This window comes from Podarcis melisellensis (genome assembly GCF_964234715.1).
Source record: "Podarcis melisellensis genome assembly, chromosome: Z".
NCBI lineage: Eukaryota > Metazoa > Chordata > Lepidosauria > Squamata > Lacertidae > Podarcis > Podarcis melisellensis.
The window spans coordinates 23,385,130-23,406,137 of record NC_138547.1 but is presented as its reverse complement, the minus strand read 5'-3'; the positions used below and the strand labels follow the sequence as shown (position 1 = coordinate 23,406,137).

At 45.3% G+C, this 21,008-nt stretch overlaps 2 protein-coding genes across 2 annotated transcripts in view; one reads left to right on the top strand and one right to left on the bottom strand.

Annotated features, from left to right (window-relative positions):
* LOC309362021 (uncharacterized protein C8orf48) overlaps window positions 1–21,008 on the bottom strand; it is a 384,870-nt gene that overhangs the window by 305,751 nt on the left and 58,111 nt on the right. The gene's annotated exons all lie outside the window — the stretch shown is intronic.
* ASB12 (ankyrin repeat and SOCS box containing 12) lies at window positions 3,859–13,443 on the top strand. The gene is made up of 3 exons (XM_081896229.1): window positions 3,859–4,306; window positions 11,328–12,171; window positions 13,212–13,443. The coding sequence occupies exons 2-3, from the start codon at window positions 11,349–11,351 to the stop codon at window positions 13,343–13,345; spliced, it is 957 nt and encodes a 318-aa protein (XP_081752355.1). The 5' UTR covers window positions 3,859–4,306; window positions 11,328–11,348; the 3' UTR covers window positions 13,346–13,443.

Sequence of the window (21,008 nt, the reverse complement as noted above, 5' to 3'; positions counted from 1 at the left end):
CAACCTTTGGAGGGCTACAGCCTGCCCATCCTTGCAAAAGCCCCACCTTCTAATCTAAGGATGGGAAAACTATAGCCCTCCAGATGTTGTTGGAGTACAACTCCCATCATCCTTGATCACTGGCTGTACTGCCTGGAGCTGATGGGAGTTGGAGTCCAATAACATCTATGGAGGTTCCTGCTCTAATCCTAAGAGCATGGCGCAAACCACAGTTGTTCAGTTTTGAGAAGCAGGTGCTCTGCACATGCCCCAAGCCTGCCTTTGTGACAGTATTCCACACGTCCAGTTCTGTCACTGAACCCAAGCGGAAACCTGGTGTATCTGCTGCTTTCTATCATGCCTACAGAAGGTATTTCAGGAGCAGGTCTGATGCTCTCATTCAGTGCATTGGTGCCTTCAAGCACTGGCACATGACTGGCACTGTAATATTGATATTCTACATGGTAAACTGGTGAAAACTGAGGGAAGAGAAATTGATCAAGAGAGGAGCTACTGAGCACAGGGAAGAGAAGGGGTGAAGAGGTGAAATCCTTATACAACCCACACCTTGCCACAGGACAGCTTGCAAGATGTCTGTGTGTGGTGACAGTTCATTGACTCGCCCATTGAGCACTCAAGTGCCAGACCAGAAACCTCTGTCACCTTTGAGTCTGCACTGTTTCCAGCTACATGCTAAAAACATTTTTAAAAATTGTGTTGGAAGGGATCTTAAAGATCCTCCAGTCCAACCTCCTAAACAGTGTGGGATCTGCAATGCAAGATGCAACTTACAGCAATGGTCACAATAGTAGCACATAGCTGTAAGCATAGCTGCTGTTTTCTACACCTTCTTGGGGTGGGGCATTTTTTGCTGTGCGTACACAATACAATTATGCACATTATTCCTTGCGCAGCTACAATTCCCAGCACTCTTAACTACAGTTCCTGTGAATCTTTGGGGAAGGCCTTGTGGAACGCCCCCACATAGCCAATAGAATACAAATCTGAGGTTCTGCCCCACTAACAAAAGCCTGCCCCCTTAACAAAAATCCTGACTATGCCCATGCCCCCCCAGCCATTGCCAAGTTCAGTGAAAGTGGGGCAGTCTAGCACCTTCACATTTCCACTCATCCTTCCCATCCCTGGAGCAGAGGAGATGAGCATCAGAGCCTTGGCAGAATGCTATCTCTTGCCAAGTTTTGGCAGTGGCAGAAGTGGCAGGGTGGGCAAGGGGGTGCAGCAGAAAGGCAGAGAGTGACATACAGTGGTACCTCTGGATGCGAGCGGGATCTGTTCCGGAGCCCCGTTCGCATCCTGAAGAGAACGCAACCCACGTCCGTGTGTGTCGCAATTCGCCGCTTCCACGCATGATGTCATTTTGAGTGTCTGCACAGGCACGAGCGGCGAAACCCGGAAGTAACGTGCTCCGTTACTTCTGGGTCACCACGGAGCGTAACCCGAAAATGCTTAACCTGAAGCTATGTTAACCCGAGGTTTGACTGTACAGTGGTACCTTGGGTTACATACGCTTTAGGTTACAGATGCTTTAGGTTACAGACTCCACTAACCCAGAAATAGTACCTCAGGTTAAGAACTTTGCTTCAGGATGAGAACAGAAATCGTGCCCCAGCGGCACAGCGGCAGCGGGAGGCCCCATTAGCTAAAGTGGTGCTTCAGGTTAAGAACAGTTTCAGGTTAAGAACGGACCTCCAGAACGAATTCAGTACTTAACCCGAGGTACCACTGTATTCCCACTTCACCTCAGGTGGTGATACATATTTCCTTCTAAAGCAGGAAACGGCAAACTTCAAGCTTGCAGGATCTAATCTGTGGTGTAAAAATATAACCCTGAGATTCATCAGCTGAAGCCTGACGCAGAAGACATATAGTTAAAATTACATAATCTTGAGTTCAGGATTTTGTTTCCAGTCCCAGATCTGAACTGAGCTCAGTCCTTGCATGCAGAACCAGTGCGGCATAGTTGTTAGGGTGATGGACTGGACTGAGGAGACCAGGGTTCAAACTCCCACTCAGCCATGAAGCTCTCTGGGTGACCTTGGGCCAGTCACTGCCTCTCAGCCTACCTCACAGGGTTGTTGTGAGGATAAAATGGGGGAAGGGATAGAGCCCATGACGTCCTTGGAGGAAAGATGAGATTAAAAAAGCACAAATAAATAAACAAATAAACAAATCCATTCGTGGGGTTTCCCACCCACCCCGTTTCAGCACTGTAATTTAGTGGTTCATTTTGCTGTTGCCATCATTAAACAGCTAGGAGTAAGAAATCCTTGTTGATCTAACTTGCAGTGCACACAGATATCTACCAGTACATCCCCACCTACCCTTTGAAGCCCACACCTGGCCTAAAAGGGAGCCATCCAAAACGCATTAAGTCCAAGTTCTGAAATTGCCCAGCTTCCCCACCAGATCCCATCCTCATGTTAATCAAGTAAGCAAACACATCTCTAAACCTGCAGGCACTTTAATGGCATTGCGAGTCTGGAGCAGATGGCTTTAGCAACACGTTCTCTCCCAAGTCTAATAATAAACCAAACACACTGGGGAGACAGATGATAATGTTGTTGTTGTTGTCTCAGAGTTGCAGGAGCCTTTGCTGCCCATCTCATTTTACTTCTGTCCCACGAAATTGTTTGACCAATGATGCTCACGGGACGGCAAGTGTACAGCATATGTGACACGGGCAATGCAGAACATTCTTCTCCCTCTCCAGACCAGATGTGTGAGATTCATTAATCCTAAAGGCGTCAACTAGGGCTGAGAAAGAGTTTGGTGTAGTGGTTAGAGAGTAGGAACAAGGGCTTGGGAGAGACCAGGGTTCAAAACCCCACTTAGCCATGAAGCTCACTGGATGGACTTGGTCTAGTCATTGCCTCTTCCAGTCTAACCTACCTCATGGGGTGGTTATGGTGATTAATTGAGATGGGGGGAGAATCATGTATGCCACCATGAGCTCCTTGGAGAAAAAGGGTGGGGTATAACTGCAATAATTAAATAAATAATTCAAAGATAGTGTTAGATTTCCCCCGGACTTGATCCCTGAACACTTGGTAAGTGGTGGCTGAATGTTTGAACCAACTCAGTTGAAAAGTATTTTTGTTGAGAAAAGGCCGAGGTGATAGGATACTTCCGTCTGTAGGTGTATTTGAGGAGGTTTGGCCTCCCCCAAGTTGATGGTGTGCGTGCATGCCACATCTTGTGAATGATTACGTGGGGTGGGGCTTACCTGGAGCCTCCCCCCCCCCATATTTTATTCAAGTTGACACCCCTGACTGGAGGCCACCAGGCTCCTCCTCATCCCTGAACTAGGCTGTGGGGCCACTCAGGGCCAGGAACATAGCTGTCAACATTTCCCTTTTTAAAAGAGAGAAATTCCCTTATTCCGAATAGGATTCCTCGCAAGAAAAGGAAAAAGTTGACAGCTACGGCCAGGAAGAGTATGCAGCCACATGCATCATTCTCCTAGGCTGAATCCTGGCACTGCAAATCTCTTCCAGGCCTGAGATCTTGTTGCGACAGTGCCTTGTTACCGCCATAAACCTACTCATCCCTTTTGCTAAATCCCCGTGCAAGGGAACAGATCACCTGGGGAAGGCTTCTCCAGCCTAGTGCCCTCTGGTGGGGGAGGGTTGCAGCTCACTGGTGGAGCACCGGCTTGGCATATAGAAGGCCCCAGGTTCGGTCCCCCGTGGCATCTCCACCCCCGCCTGAAACGCTAGAGAGCTGCTGCCAATCCGTGTAGGCAATACGGAGCTGGATGGAGCAATCATCTGACCCAATATATTCCTATGCTTTGGACGGCAGTCCCTGGGGATGATGGGAGTTGTAGTCCAAAAGACCTACAGGGCACCAAAAGGCTGATCTGCGCCATGCGTCCCGTGTGCTATTGCGAGGCCCGACGTCCAGGTCCCAACCCAAGCCCTTCTGACTTGCCTCCTGCAGGCTGCACTTTCCAAGAATGGAAGTTGTCAGATAAGAAGCCCAAGCAGGGGGCTAAAATTAGCCCGAGAGCCCTTATTTGATCGGCGGCCGGCAGCATGCAGCTGTCCACTTAGCCGGCTGGCGCTAGCCTTCGCTTTCCTTCCTAGTCGGTGCCCCGACGACCACCCCCCTGGTCCCCTTCCCTTCTCTCGCTATTCTGGCCCAGGGAGAAACCCGCGATGTGGGGCAGCCCCTTGCCCTAGCTGGTCCCCAGCGACCTCACAGAGGCCCGGCGGCGACGTAGCAGGGCTGGGCGGCGGCTCACCAGACACCGCTCCATCGAGGCACAGCCAAGCGACTCGCAACCCGCCCGGCCAGCAACCAGCTCGTGAGTATCTTCAGCCAGGTGGCCTCCCCGTCTCTCCACCCGCCTGGCCATGACTCCGAGTCCTCCACCTGGAGAGGCAGATCGGCTTTTTCCCGGGGCGGCTGGGAGTTGGTCCCGATTCACACGTGCGCGCCTACAAGCAACTCCCAGGCTCTCTTTTTACGCACTGGATCGCTGCCCACTTGGCCTGGCCTACTAAGCGGAGGAGGTGGCGGGGATGGATTGCCGCACTTGGGGGGCGGGGAAGGGGCAATTAACCCTGGTACGTGGACAAAACCAGAATATTTTTCCCTGATATGAAGTGAAATTTGTTGGTTTCTAGAACGGGTTTTGCTGTTGTTTTCGGACAGGATGCCCTGAGAAATGCTGGTGCAGTCCTTTCAAGATTCTAATTCCGAGTTCCACTGCATGTCTCCACCTACAATAGACTTATTACATTCGTGTACAGTCATTGTGCACAGTGGCATAGCGTGGGGGGTGCAGGGGGGGCCGGCCGCACCGGGCGCAACATCTGGGGGTTAGGGTTAGGGGCGCAAATCCACGGGTTAGGGGGTGCAAATTACTTGCCTTGCTGACAACCCACGCTACGCCACTGATTGTGCAGATTTATTTTTTTGCACTTTTGTTCACTTTTTTCTTCCAAGGTGGTACACATGGTTCTCCTCGTTCCTCATTTCACACTCACAAGCTCCCTGTGTGGTAGGTTAGGCTGAAAGCTAGCAACTGGTTCAAGGTCACCCAATGAACTTAAGGACTGAGCAAGAATTTGAACCCTGGTTTCCCAGGTCCCAGTCCAACCTCATTTATCATACTGCCATAGGGATTGTGGAAGGAATAAGTGCACCTCAGGGCCATTCCGCTGGTTAAAATTATTGTGGTATGTATTAACACAAATTTCAAAACTGCACTTGATTGTCCTTGTAACTTATAAAAATTATTTCGACTGTTTTGAAGGATATGACTGTAAATTACCTTGAGGCATATTATGTGGAAAGCAATTTGCAGACTAAATAATAATGCAAATAATAATATTAAGCTTGGGTACACAGGAACATAATAGGATGCGGGTGGCACTGTGGGTTAAACCACTGTGCCGCTTGGGCTTGCCTATGAAAGGTCAGCAGTTTGAATCCCTGCAACGGGGTGAGCTCCCGTTGTTCGGTCCCTGCTCCTGCCAACCTAGCAGTTCGAAAGCACGTAGTGCGAGTAGATAAATAGGTACCGCTCTGGCAGGAAGGTAAATGACATTTCCATGCACTGCTCTGGTTTCACCAGAAGCAGCTTAGTCATGCTGGCCACATGACCTGGAAAAACTGTCTACGGAAGTGGACAAACACCGGCTCCCTTGGCCTGTAAAGCGAAATGAACGCCGCAACCCCAGAGTCGTTGGCGACTGGACTTAATTGTCTGGGTCCCTTTACCTTTTTACACAGGAACTTAGGAATCTGCCTTATACTTAGACCTTTGATCTATCTAGCTTAGTTTTGTCTACACTGAATGGCAGAATCTCCAGAATTCCAGACTGGGTACATTCCCAACCCCAATTGGAGATGCTGGGGATTAAACATGGAACCTTCTGCATGCAAAGCAGATGCTCAATGACAGCCTTGTTTAGACCCTGGCCTTAATGCTCTCACAGGGGCTTCCTTAGACAGACATTTATTACTTTGGTTGTGAAGCACACAATTAACATTCCCCACTCCCCATACACCATGCTTTACACCCGGCTCTTTACGTTCCTTATAACAGAACTTTCCAAACTGTGTGTTGCGACATGTTAGTGTGTCAGCTGCAGTGTGGGGGTGTGCCGTGCAACTGCTCCCTGCGTTCCTCCCAGGGGTTGGAAATAAGTTAGTTTGATTCCGGTTTGCTAGTAAAACTGAATTACTGTGTCACAAAATGGTGCATGTCTAAAAAGTGTGTCACCAACATGTAATGTTATATCTTAAAACTAAAAGGCATTCTGGCCAACCCGGATTATTATTATTATTATTATTATTATTATTATTTGGAATAAGAAAATAAATACTCTACTCATGTGCAGTTTTACTTTTAGACTCACCTATAGCATGATCATGAGATTGGGAATAAAATAGGGTTTGTGTCTGCTGCCCTGAAGCTAAATGCCTTGATTTAGAAATGAGCCCCGTTTTGTTGAAGAAAAGGATAATGTGGTTAAAGTAAAGAGAACAAAACGAGCATTTCTAATAATGTACTTGCCTTGCTGGCCACCTCGACTTTAAATAGAATAATAATAATGAGAAGAAAATAAAGGATGCTGTGGCAAGCTGGACCTGTTTGCTGCTGCTCCCATCACCTTCTGCTTCCTGACCCCAGAGCTGAGGTCCTGCACAAACTCATTATGGTAGGCCTCTCTCAGTATGTTGCCCCAGGCTGAAGTTTGGAGGGTAGCCATGAGGCCTCTTTGGTGGTAGTCCCCTCAGCTCTGAATTGGTTTCCCTAAAGAAGCTCGCCTGGTGCCCACATTGTTGTCCTGGAATAAAATGAGAGGTCCTCTTGTGGATCAGGAGCTGGTTAAGTAGCAGGAAGCAGAGAGTAGGAATAAATGGACAATTCTTTGAATGGAGGGGTGTAGAAAATGCAGTCCTCCAAAGGTCAGTATTGGGAACTGTGTTTTTTAACTTGTTAATAAATGATCTGAAGTCAGGGGTGAGCAGTGAAGTGGCCAAGTTGGTGGATGGTACTCAATTCAGAATCCTTAATACAAAAGGGTTGTGAAGAGCTCTCCAAACCGAGTGAATGAGAAGTAGAATCGCAAACACAATCCAGTGTAAACAAGTGTAAAGTGATACATGTTGGGGCAAAAAAATAAATCTTAATTTCACATGTACACTCATGGGGTCTGAACTGGAGATGACTGACCAGGAATGAGACCTTGGGGTCATAGTAGGTAGCTCAATGAAGATGCCAACCCAGTGTGCGGCAGCTGTGAAAAAGGCAAATTCCATGTGAGGGGTCATTAGGAAAGGAATTGGAAATAAAACATCATAATGTCTTTCTATATAGGCTTGCAAGCTCATTTGTAATATAGTTCACAGTTCTGATTGCATCGCCTCAGAAAAGATATTGCAGAGCTGAAAAAGGTTCAGAAAAGGGCACCCAAAAAGGCTTTTCCAATGCCCCTATAAGGAAAGGTTGCTGGGTTTGGGACATTTTAGTTAAGAGTAAAAGTGAGTAAGAGGCGACATGATAGAAATTATGTGCTTGGCCTGGAGAAAACTGCTGTTCCGTCCCATCCCCTGCCCTGTATCTCATAACTCTAGAACTCATGGATATTCAAGGAATCTGAATGTTGAAAGATAATCATTAAGGACAGTTTTAAAAAAGAAAGTGCTTCTTCATGCACTTCATAGTTAAGCAATGGAATGTGCGTCCACAAGAGGTAAATGATGGCTACCAACTTGCGTAGCTTAAAATTCATGGATCATAAAGCTGTCCTTGGCTACTTACTGGCCATGATGGAGCCTATGTTCTGAATACTTCCAGAAACCAGCTGCTGGTAACCCCAGGAGGGGAGAAGCTCTTTTGCTTGGGCCTTCTTGGGGGTTTTCCATAAGCATTTGGTTAGCCACTGTGTGAACAGGATGCTGGACTAGATGGGTCATTGGCCTCTTCTTATATTGCCCTTTCAACACCAGCCTAATTTCCCAATCCTTTTAAGATATACTGGTAGTTCTTTTCAGTGGTATGGCTGGTGGGTGGTTTTTAGGTTCTGTCTTTGGTATTTTATCTCCTGTATTCCTTGACTTCGAGTATTATGAGAGGCAGGGGAAAAACTCTCCCCACTTTCTCCAAATCACATGTTGCAACCTTTCCTCCTAGGGGACTTGCTCCAGTCCCAAGATCTTGGTACAGGCCTCCCTGGATAGGCTGTAACTAAGGCTTGTGGGTGGCTGTTTCCAAAACCAGGGTGGACTTGTCCAGGCTGAGGTCGCGAGGTGAGCAGCTGGAGATGGATGCTTTGCAGGAGGCTCTGGCCTCTCATTTCGGAGCAGGAATGGAGGAGCAGGGTGGTTGACTGAGAGGATATATTTGGATGCTTCAGAGATGGAATGCATCTGAAATTCTTTTTTTACCCTTCCTCCGAGCTTAAAGCATTTCGTAGCTGGGCAGGTGGAGTTTGGCATTCCTTCAAGTGAAAAATGTTAGGAATTGGCTTCCAAAGGGCCTCCCTGGCTGTCTGAAATATATTTCTGCCCCCCCTTTTTTTGGCTAACATCTGATGCAGCCCCCACCACTATCACCCTGATCTCAGGTTGCAGAAGCACTTGTGATTTTTACGGATTGAAATGTTAATAGCATCAGGATAAGAGTAAAAATTAGCCACTCACAGAAGATCCTGCCTGCAAGAGGCAGACTTTGGTAATCATTCGTAATATTGCGTCCGGTGCAAGACCAACATTTGGCAGCCCCAAATGGATATTCTCAGTTGTGGATCTTCTCAATTTTGCACCCCCTTCAGCTTGGTACCCTGCGTGGGGGAAACGAACACAATGCCCTATATCCAGTGATGCTCCAACCAATTCTGTTCCTTCATGAGGCATCTGACTTTTTTTTTTGTATGAAGTCAAATCCAAAGCAGTGACTCATGCAGAAACACATTAATTATTAATTAATTAATTAATTAATTAATTAATTATTGCTACTCTGCTTTTTTAAAAAAAAAAGTGGCTTACAAAAATTACAGCAAGGCTAAAACGTTGAAAGCAAAATACGCATAACGTACCATTTTAAAAGTAATTTATAATGGATTTGAAATCATGTATCAGTGTATTTTTGGTCTGTGGAAGCTGCCCAGAGTGGCTGGGGAAACCCAGCCAGATGGGTGGGGTACAAATAATTCATTATTATTATTATTATTTAAAAAACAAATTTAATAAAACACAGTAAAAACAGCACAGCACTGCTAAGGTGCTTCTGCAGTACAGTAATTCATCTCTCTAATGCAGAGATGGGAAAACTTTCAATCTGAGGGGCATAGCCAACCTTCTGGGGTGGGGGGTGGGGGCAGTGTGCTAACAGTGGGTGGAGCCAGAGACAAAAGTGGGTGGAGCAAAGGATATTACTTTGTAGAGTAGGCTAGAATCCAACCATGCAAAAGTCAGATGTTTCAAGTTTCTATGCATGCACACATATGCAGAGAGAAAGAGAGACAGACAGACTACTCTCCATCAGACAAGCAAGAGGAAGTTCCAGCATACTTTCAAACCAGTCAAAAGCACAGGAGGAGAGTGCAGACCAGGTCCAGTGAGGGGTGCAGCCTGATAGAGAGGGATGTTTCTTGGGAAGAATCCCAGGGACCCAAAAGAAAGGCATGGAGGGTCACAGTTAGCCCTGTGTTTCCCCACCTCTGCATGAGCACCTGCAAAACACACCTATAGTAAGGAAGGCCTTTTATCAGCTACAACTGTTCTTGGATGAGGAAAGTCTGGCCACTGATTTATGCATTGGTATCCTCAAGATTCAGTAATTTCAGTTCACTCTACATGGAGCTATCCTTGGGCCTGGTCTGGAGGTTCCTGCTGATGGAGAGTGCTGCAGCTAAACTGTTGAAGGGGACAAACTATTGCCAGCACATAACTCAAAAGCTTGCACTGGCTGCCTGTACACTACTGGACCAGGTTCAAAGTTCTTGTATTCATTTTCAAGGCCCTTAACATTTTGTCTCCAGGATACCTGATACCTTATATTCCTGCTTGATCACTGAGATCTTTGTGGGGAGCCACTATTAGTGGATCGGCCATGGCTGAGATGCATGGCTTGAATCTGCTAAAAACTATGCATTCAGTATTGTGGGCTCTATTTTATCCCTTAGAGTTGAGGTCAGGCAGGCCCCTCCCTGTTGAACTTCCAGTGCCCACTGAATTTTAATTCCATCTGGCATTTTGAGTCATATGTAATTTTATAGTTTTTAGCTGCTTTTTATCTTTATCAGACACTGCTTAGGGACTATTGTAACTAAGAGGTTAAAAAAAAAACCTGTCAGAATAATAAATAAGAATAATAACTGAAGTTTTTACAGCTTAAGCGGGATGGTTTTGAAGGAGGTGATTCTTCATATATTTGGGTCAAAAGCTGTTTTAAAGGTAAGTACCTGCATGCTGATTTTGGCTCAGCCACGAATAGTCACCCAGTGTAATTTTTTCCAAATTCAAGTAATAGAATTCTGGTAACCAAGTTCTATATAAATGACATCAGTGTTGGCCCTATTCACATATATACATAGCCACTTTTTGTTGCAGTCTGTGATGTACCTGCATGTGTGACTCAACCCAGAGAGCTTAATCTCCATGACTGCCTTCTAAATCTCAGAAACTGGCCATTAGCTCCACTGACCCCTATCCCTGCTTATTATCTCATCCCCAGGACTCTATTAATAAAGGAAACCCATATACTGTACAGATACCTGTTGGTGCCTGGCTGGATTTGAATGACTTGTATATGGGAGATGGTGTTGATGTTGTTTAAATTGTTGTTCTAACATATATTATTTAAATATTTAGATAATTTATATAGTCCCCAAGCAGTGTGCAAAGACAACAGTACAATGTAAATAAAAACGGGTTAAACCTATAAACTTAAAATGCCTCCTGAAATAAAATTAAAAAGTCTTTAGTGAGGCCAGGAGTTCAACTGTAAAGGGACCTGTGTGACCTCAACAGTGGGGAGGCAGATTTCCACAAAATTGGGCTCACCATGGTAAACATACAGGTCCTGGGGGATACAAGCATGCATCCCATAATTGGTCCCCTCCCCCAATTGTTTTAATATATAAAACGGTGACACCTGCTTTCAAATATGCAATTGTGCTCTATGCATGCTTTAATTGTAAATAGCTTTGGCATGCCTCATGGGAAGCAATTGACAAATGAAATAATAATGAACAATAATAATAACTTTTGCTCACCATTCCCACCAGCCAGGAGCCCCTATCACACATGCATCCCATGTATAACCAGGACATTGTGACTGTGATTTGTTTATTTGCTTTGCCTTATAGCTCTCTAGCATTGCACAGTTCATGATGAAAATCACCCTCAAGAGACAAGCAAAGATGAGCCTGGTGGACATAACCAAGATTTTCTCCATGCTCCAGCCCAGTGAAGATGAAGAAGGTGATGAAGAAAGACAGGAGCTGAATCTCGCCGTCTCCCAGGACAACTACAGACTTCTGGACGAACTGTTGCGCCAAGAGAGATACAGGCGGTTCATCAACAGCAGGAGCGGCTGGGGGGTGCCAGGGACCCCGCTCCGCCTGGCAGCTTCAAAGGGCCATGTGAGGTGCGTCAAGGTCCTCCTGGCCCATGGAGCCGAAGTGGACAGTCTGGATGTGAAGGCCCAGACACCACTCTTCACAGCTGTCAACAATGGCCACCTCAACTGTGTGATTGCCCTCTTGGAGGCAGGGGCCAGTCCTTCTGGCAGCATCCACAACAATTGCACCCCACTGCTCACGGCAGCAAGAGAAGGGGACATCGACATCCTTCAAGAACTTTTAGAACATGGGGCAGAGGCCAATGTCAAAGCCAGAGTCCCAGAGTGGGCGGCCAACTCTGTTGCATGCTCGGGCCCTTTGTACCTGTCCGCTGTCTATGGGCACTTGGAGTGTTTCAAGATGCTGCTGCTCCACGGTGCGGATCCCAACTACAACTGCACTGATGAGAAGATGATCACCCGCATTAAGCACCCAAAGAGTCTGCTGGAAATCTGCTTGAGGCACGGTTGTGGAGCAGAATTCGTCAAACTCCTGATAGATTTTGGAGCCAATGTGTACCTACCGGGTATTGTGCTCGATAAGATCTCAGTGAACTCTGAGATGCTGGATTTGTTGGCCAGAGAAAGAGGTAACATTTTGCCATTTGATGATGATGATTTACATCCATTACTGACTGTGTATACACCATACATTTTAAAGCGTGCACACACCTTCAAAGAATCCTGGGAATTGTAGTTTGTTTAAGATGCTGGGAACTGTAGCTCTGTGAGGGGTAAACTACAGTTCCCAGGATTTGTTGAGGGAAATGCCCTTTAAACGTATGGTGTGTACACAGCCACTGTTTTTTATTGTCACAACAATACAACCACAACACGTAGGCTAATGATATCATTATTCTATTATATATTTTCTACGTGTTGTGTTTGTAATGGTGTGATTAGTTCTTATTGCAACACAGGGGTTTGTTTTTGGTTCGCTGTTTTTTATTGTGACATTCATGTCTTGTCTTTGGAAAGGACCTACTTGTTAAAGCAAACACAGCCAACTAAATTCACTAAAGTGCAACTACTTTGTACATTAACAAATACTATTTAAATTGAATAGATACTCCGATAAAGTAACGAAAAGGGCCCCTTAATATGCTCAGTTGCAAATTTAGGACCTGTCCACCTGTATTGTGTAAATGCCTAATCAGATGTGTGGCCCTTCCTGCCAAAAGTATTTGGCTCCAGCCACTTTTCCTATAAGGAATGTGCATTGGCTTCACCCCTCTCACCATATATATCTTTCAGGGTAGCTCTCCAGAATTTGATCAAATACTTCAAATACTAGGGAATAGCTCAGTGGTAGAACATCAGCCTTGCAAGCAGAAAGTCCCAGGTTCAATCCCTGGCAACTCCAGGTAGGATTAGGAGACACTCATGTCTGATAGATCATCTCCCTGTCTGTCATGAGGAGGTGGATGTAGATTTCAGGAAATGTTAGAACTGCAAAATTATGAACACCTGAGGTGTTTCTCTAAAGTGCCTTCCCAGATTTCTGTTCAGCTCCCTGCTTTTGCTCTTGGCTAATGCCTCAGACATTGAGGAGCTCTGGGGGGCTTGGAAGCTCAGTGGTACAATCATCATAGTCTCTCCATTCCCTTTTTCCTCCCCACCCCCTTTCCAGCTGTCCCCAAATCCTTGATGTCGCAATGCAGACTAGCAATCAGGAAGTTCCTAAAACTGGCCAACCGCCCCTTTGCTGTGGATCAACTGGATATCCCACTGTCGCTGCTGAACTACCTCAAACACCGGCCATAACTGAAGATCAAAGTTGGAACTGCCCAGGGTTACCAAGTATTGTAACTGATTAAGGGTAAAGCAAAAAAAGAACATTCTAAGAATAGAAAGAAGCGTGATTTGGTGGCATTGTTTAGATTTATTTTGTGTGTGTGTGTGTGTGTGTGTGTGTGTGTGTAAGTATTGCTTATGCTGTATTTATGCAAGATCACTGTTTATTTTTCTTTAGAGCCAGCGTGGTGTAGTGGTTAAGAGCGGTGGACTCGTAATCTGGTGAACCAGGTTCGCGTTTCCGCTTCTCCACATGCAGCTGCTGGGTGACCTTGGGCTAGTCTTTGAAGTCTCTCAGCCTCACTCGCCTCACAGAGTGTTTGTTGTGGGGGAAGAAGGGAAAGGAAAATGTTAGCTGCTTTGAGACTCCTTCAGGTAGTGATAAAGCAGGATATCAAATCCACACACTTCTTCTTTCTTTAAGTTTTCTTTTCTTTCTTTAACTTCTTTAAGTAGAAGTTGATCAAGTGGAATGCAAACTGAAAACCTCACCGTATCCTGTAGATATATTCAAGATTAAACGCCCTATTTTGTTATTCTTTTTAAAAGTACCTGGCCGAGGTGTCCTTGACCAGTCTTCCCCAATCTGGTGCCCTTCAGGTGTTCTGGATTGCAACCAGCATCTGCCCATGCATGAGGCGAGGTGAAGCCATTTGCCTCATGCAGCAGATCTGACCCCCTCCCTGCTTCCCTGTTGCCCCATTCCAAGCCCCACTCATGCCGCCGACAATGTACCCACTGCACCCTTGCTACAAAGTTGGGCCAGCAGTGCAGCTACAGGTGAGGGTACAGGTGCAGTGATGGGACTGGCAGCAACATGGGAGCGATGGCGAGGTCAGGCAGAGGGAGGGGACCCAGATCTATGGGGTTGGGGCAGGGGGATTAGGTGTTTTGTCTCTGACAGCAACTCACATCATCCCCAGCCAGACCAGCTGTTTGAGATCCTGGTCCCCCTTACAGTGTAGGGCATTTCTACCAAGGCTACTAACAGCCTGATCTTATGCATGCCTGCTCAGAAGTACCTATTGAGTCTAATGAGGCTTACCTTCCCACCCGCCACTCACCCCAGATAACTGTGTGTAGGATGGGAGCTGGCTAAAACTGCATTTTGCAGATCAGTCCCACTGGGGAAAAGGTGAGACCGTGAGATACTCAGCAGAGCTACCACCATTTCTTAAATGCAGCCAGCTCAGGTGGAGGCAGAAAAGGGAAACATTTGTTTTTCTTTCTTTGGTTTGTTCCTGTTGCCTCCAGTGGGGCAGCCATGGATTGTGGATATTTATGCTATCTCCCAAAGATGAGAGATGGCACATTCAGTATTCATATTGATGTTTTAATTTTCTTTCATTCTATAGAATTCAATTTGTCATAATATAAAATACGACATATTACAAAATAAAAGGAAGGAATAAAAATTCAATTTAAAATCATACAGCGTTCAGCACACCACATTATGATTTCTACAATGGGAAGAAAAATCAGTAGGTGGTCTGTCAATACTGACAGCAATTTTCAAATGCTTGGGAACCACTACTCTATTGAATGTTACCTTTTTTCTTGATTGGCAGGAATAAGAAATGCAATAATAGGTTTGTAGTGTTACTTGTAAAAAACATTATTAATTCTATGGGGGGGGACAGAGAGAATGTTGTTTACATTTTAAAGCACACACACTCCAAATTGCAAACTTCAGAAAAAGGGGGAATAGGTTGAAATAATATCATCATTACAAAATACAGAGAATATTTAAGAAATATTAATTAAAAATGCAAAGGACACAACATTTATAGAGCAATTTTGAAAGCAACCTCAGAACACTCAGCACAATGTACCTTTCTTGTTTTGAATTTATTTAATTCATCTACTTTAGCCATTTATACTCCCACTCTTCAGGATACAAATCCTTCTAAGTTAGCTCACAACAAAACAAAATTGGTTTTAAAAACTAGTTCTGCATTTTCATGGCATGGTTTGAATTGTGGAAAAGCTGGCAGTGGGAGGCACTGATTGGCTAGTACCCTTGTCATCACCAACACACCTCACAAACCCCCGGAACAACTTTGCAACTATTATTAAAATGCTTGCACATTTTTTTTATAAGGTGATGAATTGATGAACAAAGAGGCAAACTCAAAGATGGACCAGTGTATAACTAGCTGACTTGTTTGTATGCTCTGTCTTAAAAAAAAGGTAAAGTTACCCTGACTGTTAGGTCCAGTTGCAAATGACTCTGGGGTTGCGGCGCTCATCTCGCTCTATAGGCTGAGGGAGCCGGTGTTTGTCCGCAGACAGCTTCCGGGTCATGTGGCCAGAATGACTAAGCCACTTCTGGCGAACCAGAGCAGCACACGGAAACGCCATTTACCTTCCCGCCGGAGTGGTACCTATTTATCTACTTGCACTTTGACGTGCTTTCGAACTGCTAGGTTGGCAGAAGCAGGAACCGAGCAACGGGAGCTTGCCCCGTTGCGGGGATTCGAACTTCCGACCTTCCGATCAGCAAGCCCTAGGCTCTGTAGTTTAGACCACAGCGCTACTCACATCCCATGCTCTGTCTTAACCCTAAGCAATAGTGCCCAGTTCACATGATATTGAGATGAGTGGTAAGATATGTTGTTTTGTTAGTTTTAAAAAACAATAGCATATAAAATCACTACCACTAGATGCCACTATTGATCCAAATGCAAGGCCAAAATGCATAATGCATGATTGGATCTCCTGGTGTTTTTATTTTTTTATTTTTACTTAACAGCAGCCCTGGCAGGCTCCAAATTTAAATGGAGTAACTGCAGGGAGAAGGGATGCTCAGGCCATTTTCCTGACCTATATTGCCCTAACTTTTTTTTTTTAAGCATTTAGCCCTGAAGCGGAAGTGGTTGGGGAAACAGGTACCTGTGTTTCCTCCTTGTCACCAGGGCTGACAGCAGCTTTGATGGATGAGGACTTAGTCTGGGAAAATGCCACAGGGATTAAGCACTGCTCTCCATCCCAGTGCTGCTGTTTCAGTTGATCTTGGAAGCTCCAACAATTGCTTTGGAGGAGGGTGGGGGCAGGAATCCAGGCATTTCAGTCATGGACCTCCCCAGGAAATACTTACCTTGGCCTGCAGCCACTCACTTGGCAGATGGATTGTCAGTTCCTAAGGCTCCTTCTTCTTCACTTGGGGGGCCCCTCTAGATGTTTTGAACTAAAGCTCCCCCTAGCCCCAGCCAGTTCTGACCATAGGCCATGTTGACCATTGGATGTGCTGGTTGGAGCTGGTGTCCAACAACTGTGTAAAGAACTGTCCAGCAGAGCACAGGTGAAAAGGCTCTGTGTTTCTATTGCCACAGGGACCATGGAAGTAAATCTGAAGGGATCTATGATGCAACTGGAAGGATCAGATTTATTAATTCTGGTGGAAGGGAGACTGATTTCACTAGAAAACTAGATTATGGTTTTGATAGATCTTGGAAGTGTGCAGGAACGGGCAACCAAAATGAACAAGGCATTGAAACATCTTGCCTATGATGAGAGTGTTGGGTTTGTTTGTTTTTTAGTTTAAAAATTTGGCAACTAAGATGGGACATGTAGAGGTCTGAAATGCATGTGTTTTTATATTGTGATTTTGTATTGTGAACCGCCCTGAGACCTGCGGGTATAGGGCAGTATGCTACTACTACTACTACTACTAATAATAATAATAATAATAAGTTGTCCCCCCCGACCCAAACTCCATATGCGAACATGGGGCCATCAGTCATTTGGTACCTGCACAACTTTGTTCAGTGAACCTGGGAGATCAGGGTTCACTCAGCCATGAAGCTCACTGGGTGACCTTGGGCCCGACACCATCTCTTAGCCTAGCCTACGTCATAGGGTTGTTGTGATGATGACATGGGGGAGGGAACTGTATACACCACCTCGAGCTCCTTTGAAGATTAAGGTGATGTGTAAATATAATAAATAAAATAAACTTTGGGCCTAAATATTTTTAGGAGTGACTCTTACTATAGCCTGCCCAGTCAGTGAGATCTACTGGGGAGGCTCAGCTGTGATCTCACCAGTGTTGCATGAGGAAAGGGAGCAATGTCCTGATACAAGGCCTTCTCTGTTGTGGCACCTAGTTTGTGGAACTCCCTGCCTCTGGAAGTGCAGTAAGTGCATTTGTTTTTTAAGTTCCTTTGATATTGAGCTTTCGTTATCAGCATAAGATATGTAACCCCCCCCCAGCTTTTATTATTTAGTTATTTATTATTTCATTTCTATCCCACCATTTCTCTAAGGATCTCAGTGTGGCACCCATGATTTATCTGTCCTCAACCCCAGTTTTATGTTCACAGAAATCCTGTGAGGTAGGTCAGGCTGAGAGGAAGCGACTGGCCCAAGGTCACCCAGTGAACTTCACGGCTGAATGGAGATTTGAACCCACGTCTTAGTTCAAGATTCTAACTACTATACAACACTGACTCCTATCTCTTGGAACCTTTTAATGCCAGGAACTGCAAAATTGGTTTCATATTTGTTGCTGTATTCTCTTTGTGTATTGTATTACAGTGGTACCTCTAGTTACGAACTTAATTCATTCCGGAGGTCCGTTCTTAACCTGAAACTGTTCTTACCTAGAGGCGTGCTTTCGCTAATGGGGTCTTTTGTTGCCGCTGCGCCACTGGCACATGATTTCTATTCTCATCCTGGAGCAAAGTTCTCAACTCAAGGTAACTCTTCCAGGTTAGCTGAGTTTGTAACCTGAAGCGTTTGTAACCTGAGGCGTTTGTAACTTGTGGTACCCCTGTATTGGGTTTTAATGTATGTTGTTATTTTAATATTGCATTAATATCATTGTATTTTATGGTTTTTATCTGCACTGTATAAACTGTTTTGTGTGGGTTTTTATATATATATATATATATATATGCAGGTTTTGGTGTCCTCGGGTGTCTTCCCGTGTAAAAGTTGGGGTGTCTAGGCGACGTTTCGACGAGGTCTCACTCGTCATCTTCAAAGATGAGACCTCGTCGAAACGTCGCCTAGACACCCCAACTTTTACACGGGAAGACACCCGAGGACACCAAAACCTGCATTCCTGTACCCGTGAAAATCTACGAAAGCATATATATATATATATATATATATATATATATATATATATATATAAACAGCAGGCTTGAAATGCAATGTGATGAAATAGATAGACAGGTTCAAAAGAGAAAGAAGTCACAGCTGCTCCTTCAACCACACACAATTCACTGATGGTGTTTGCTGCCACAAGATATAACAATGGCTGGCCCAAGATATTTTGCCACCTAAGACAAAGGACAAAATGTTCAAAAGGTAATTGGACTAAGAGCTGACTCAAACCTCAATGCTGGCAACAGGACAGCAGCATTCCTGAAGCACACCTGCGGGGGGGCCACGCTGTACATCCACTTCTGGCAGCTGTGCGAGGGCCGCTGCCACGCCTACCTGATGTCCCCTCTAACCTGGTGGAAGTGAAACCAGGATGTGCAAGGCAGAGAGAGCATCCAGCTCACCTGCTCCTCACCAGAGTTCCAGGGGGCTTGTTGCTTTTCCCTTTCAACTCCACTTACAAATACATGCTGTTTGGGAAATAATGGCTCACCATGTGAGGGGTAAATAGCCCTTTAAGTCTGGCACAAATGCATGCACAGGCCCCAGCAGCCAGCTTTCAGAAATATAAGAAAAGGCAATAGGATGAAAAGGAAGGGGGAGTATGGGCCTCTAAGAAAATAAAGAGAACATTTTTGTTCAAGTCTCGCTGCTCTGTTGTAGCTGTTTTCCAAGCAGTCTTTCAGTCTCCTCACATATAAGCTGGCAACATGAACAGCCAGGTGGGAGTTTAGGGGCAAGGACCTGTTTGTTACAGTCATCTTTTAAGCACTTTCGGACCAAGGTTGGTTTTGTTTGGAAGATGCATTTTAAGCCACATTTGCACCATATTGTTAAAACAGTCACAGCTTCCTCCAAAGAATTCTGGGGGTTGTAGTGTGTCAAAGGTGCTGAGCATTGTTAGGTGGCCTCTTTCACCCTCACAGAACTACAATTCCCAGAGGTCCCTGTGAAGAGGAGTTGATTGTTAAACCTCTCTAGGAACTGTAGCTCTGGGAAGGGAATAGGGATCTCCTAGTATTTCTCAGCGCTCTTCACAAACAATTCTTCTCAGGCTCTTTTGAGAGAAAGCTATGAATGTTTAAAATGGTATCATAGTGCTTTAATTGTACAGCCTTATTTAGCCATTCGCAAGGCACCCACATCTCTCAGTGAGAGGGGATTGACACCTTCTTGAAACTGGGAGATAAGCTATTGCCCAGAATACTTTGCTCCCCCTTCTTCGCTAGATGGGTTCTGAGGAGGTGATGTGATTCTATTGATGACAGAGGACTAGCTTAACTGGGCAATCTTGAATTTACAGGCTGTCATAGGGCAACCTTGTGAGGCAGGTAGATATGAGTCAAGATGACTCTATGGAGCTTCTATGTTCAGAGGCAGTGTACCACAATATTGACTGCTGGGGAGTAGCATTGTTGTTGTTTAGTCGTTTAGTCGTGTCCGACTCTTCGTGACCCCATGGACCAGAGAACGCCAGGCACCTCTGTCCTCTACTGCCTCCCGCAGTTTGGTCAAACTCATGCTGGTAGCCTCGAAAACACTATCCAACCATCTTGTCCTCTGTCGCCCCCTTCTCCTTGTGCCCTCCATCTTTCCCAACATCAGGGTCTTCTCCAGGGAGTCTTCTCTTCTCATGAGGTGGCCAAAGTACTGGAGCCTCAGCTTCACAATCTGTCCTTCCAGTGAGCACTCAGGGTTGATTTCCTTCAGTATGGAGAGGTTTGATCTTCTTGCAGTCCATGGGACTCTCAAGAGTCTCCTCCAGCACCATAATTCAAAAGCAGGGGAGTAGCATTAGGGGTGGGATTTTGCCTTCAGACTCCTGCTTGTGGGCTCCTTGAATGGCATCTGATCTGCCACCGTGTGAAGCACAATGCTTGGCAAGATTAATCTTTATAGCCTGTTTAGGGAAGTTTTTAATGTTGGAAGCCACCCAGAGTTGCTGGGGAGGCCTGGCCAGATGGGTGGGGTATAAGTAATAAATTATTTTTGATATTTTTATTATTACTATTGTTAGGCCTGACCCAGAAGGGCTCTTCTTTGATTCTTACTAGGATTCAAAACTAGACACTTTCCCAACATGCTAGTTTTGTGGGTACAGGGAAGTTAAAAATAAATAAATAGTACCATCTAAAAACAGGCTTACAGACTCATCTCTTGTATTTGAGAATTGGGCCTCAGACTATGTTCAGTTTGGGCACCAAATGCCCCTTTGAGAGCATTCTGGATATTTGGAAACACAGAAGTCTAGAAACAGGTCTGCATTATTTATAAATCCAAAATCAAATTATAATGTCAAGGTCTGTGAACTCTATTAACCAGCCATCTATTAAGCAGTGTGCAGATCTCTTAAGGGAGATGCTGGAAAGCTCTGTGGCCCTGTGCAGTTAAAATTAAGCTGGAGAAACAATTAGAAAGGATATTGTGGAGAGCAAGAGTTGGTTGCCTCAGTAATAGAGTGGATGCTAAATTAGCTGGTGGTTGTGCTGCCTGTGTGTGTGTGTGTGTGCGCGCACGGGCGTGC

What these genes read in the sequence shown, in the direction of transcription:
- ASB12 (XM_081896229.1), top strand. Translation starts at nt 11,349, where the DNA reads ATGATGAAAATCACCCTCAAGAGACAAGCAAAGATGAGCCTGGTGGAC. An exon ending in TTTGTTGGCCAGAGAAAGAG is followed by an intron (nt 12,172 to 13,211) that starts GTAACATTTTGC and finishes CCCCCTTTCCAG; the next exon opens with CTGTCCCCAAATCCTTGATG.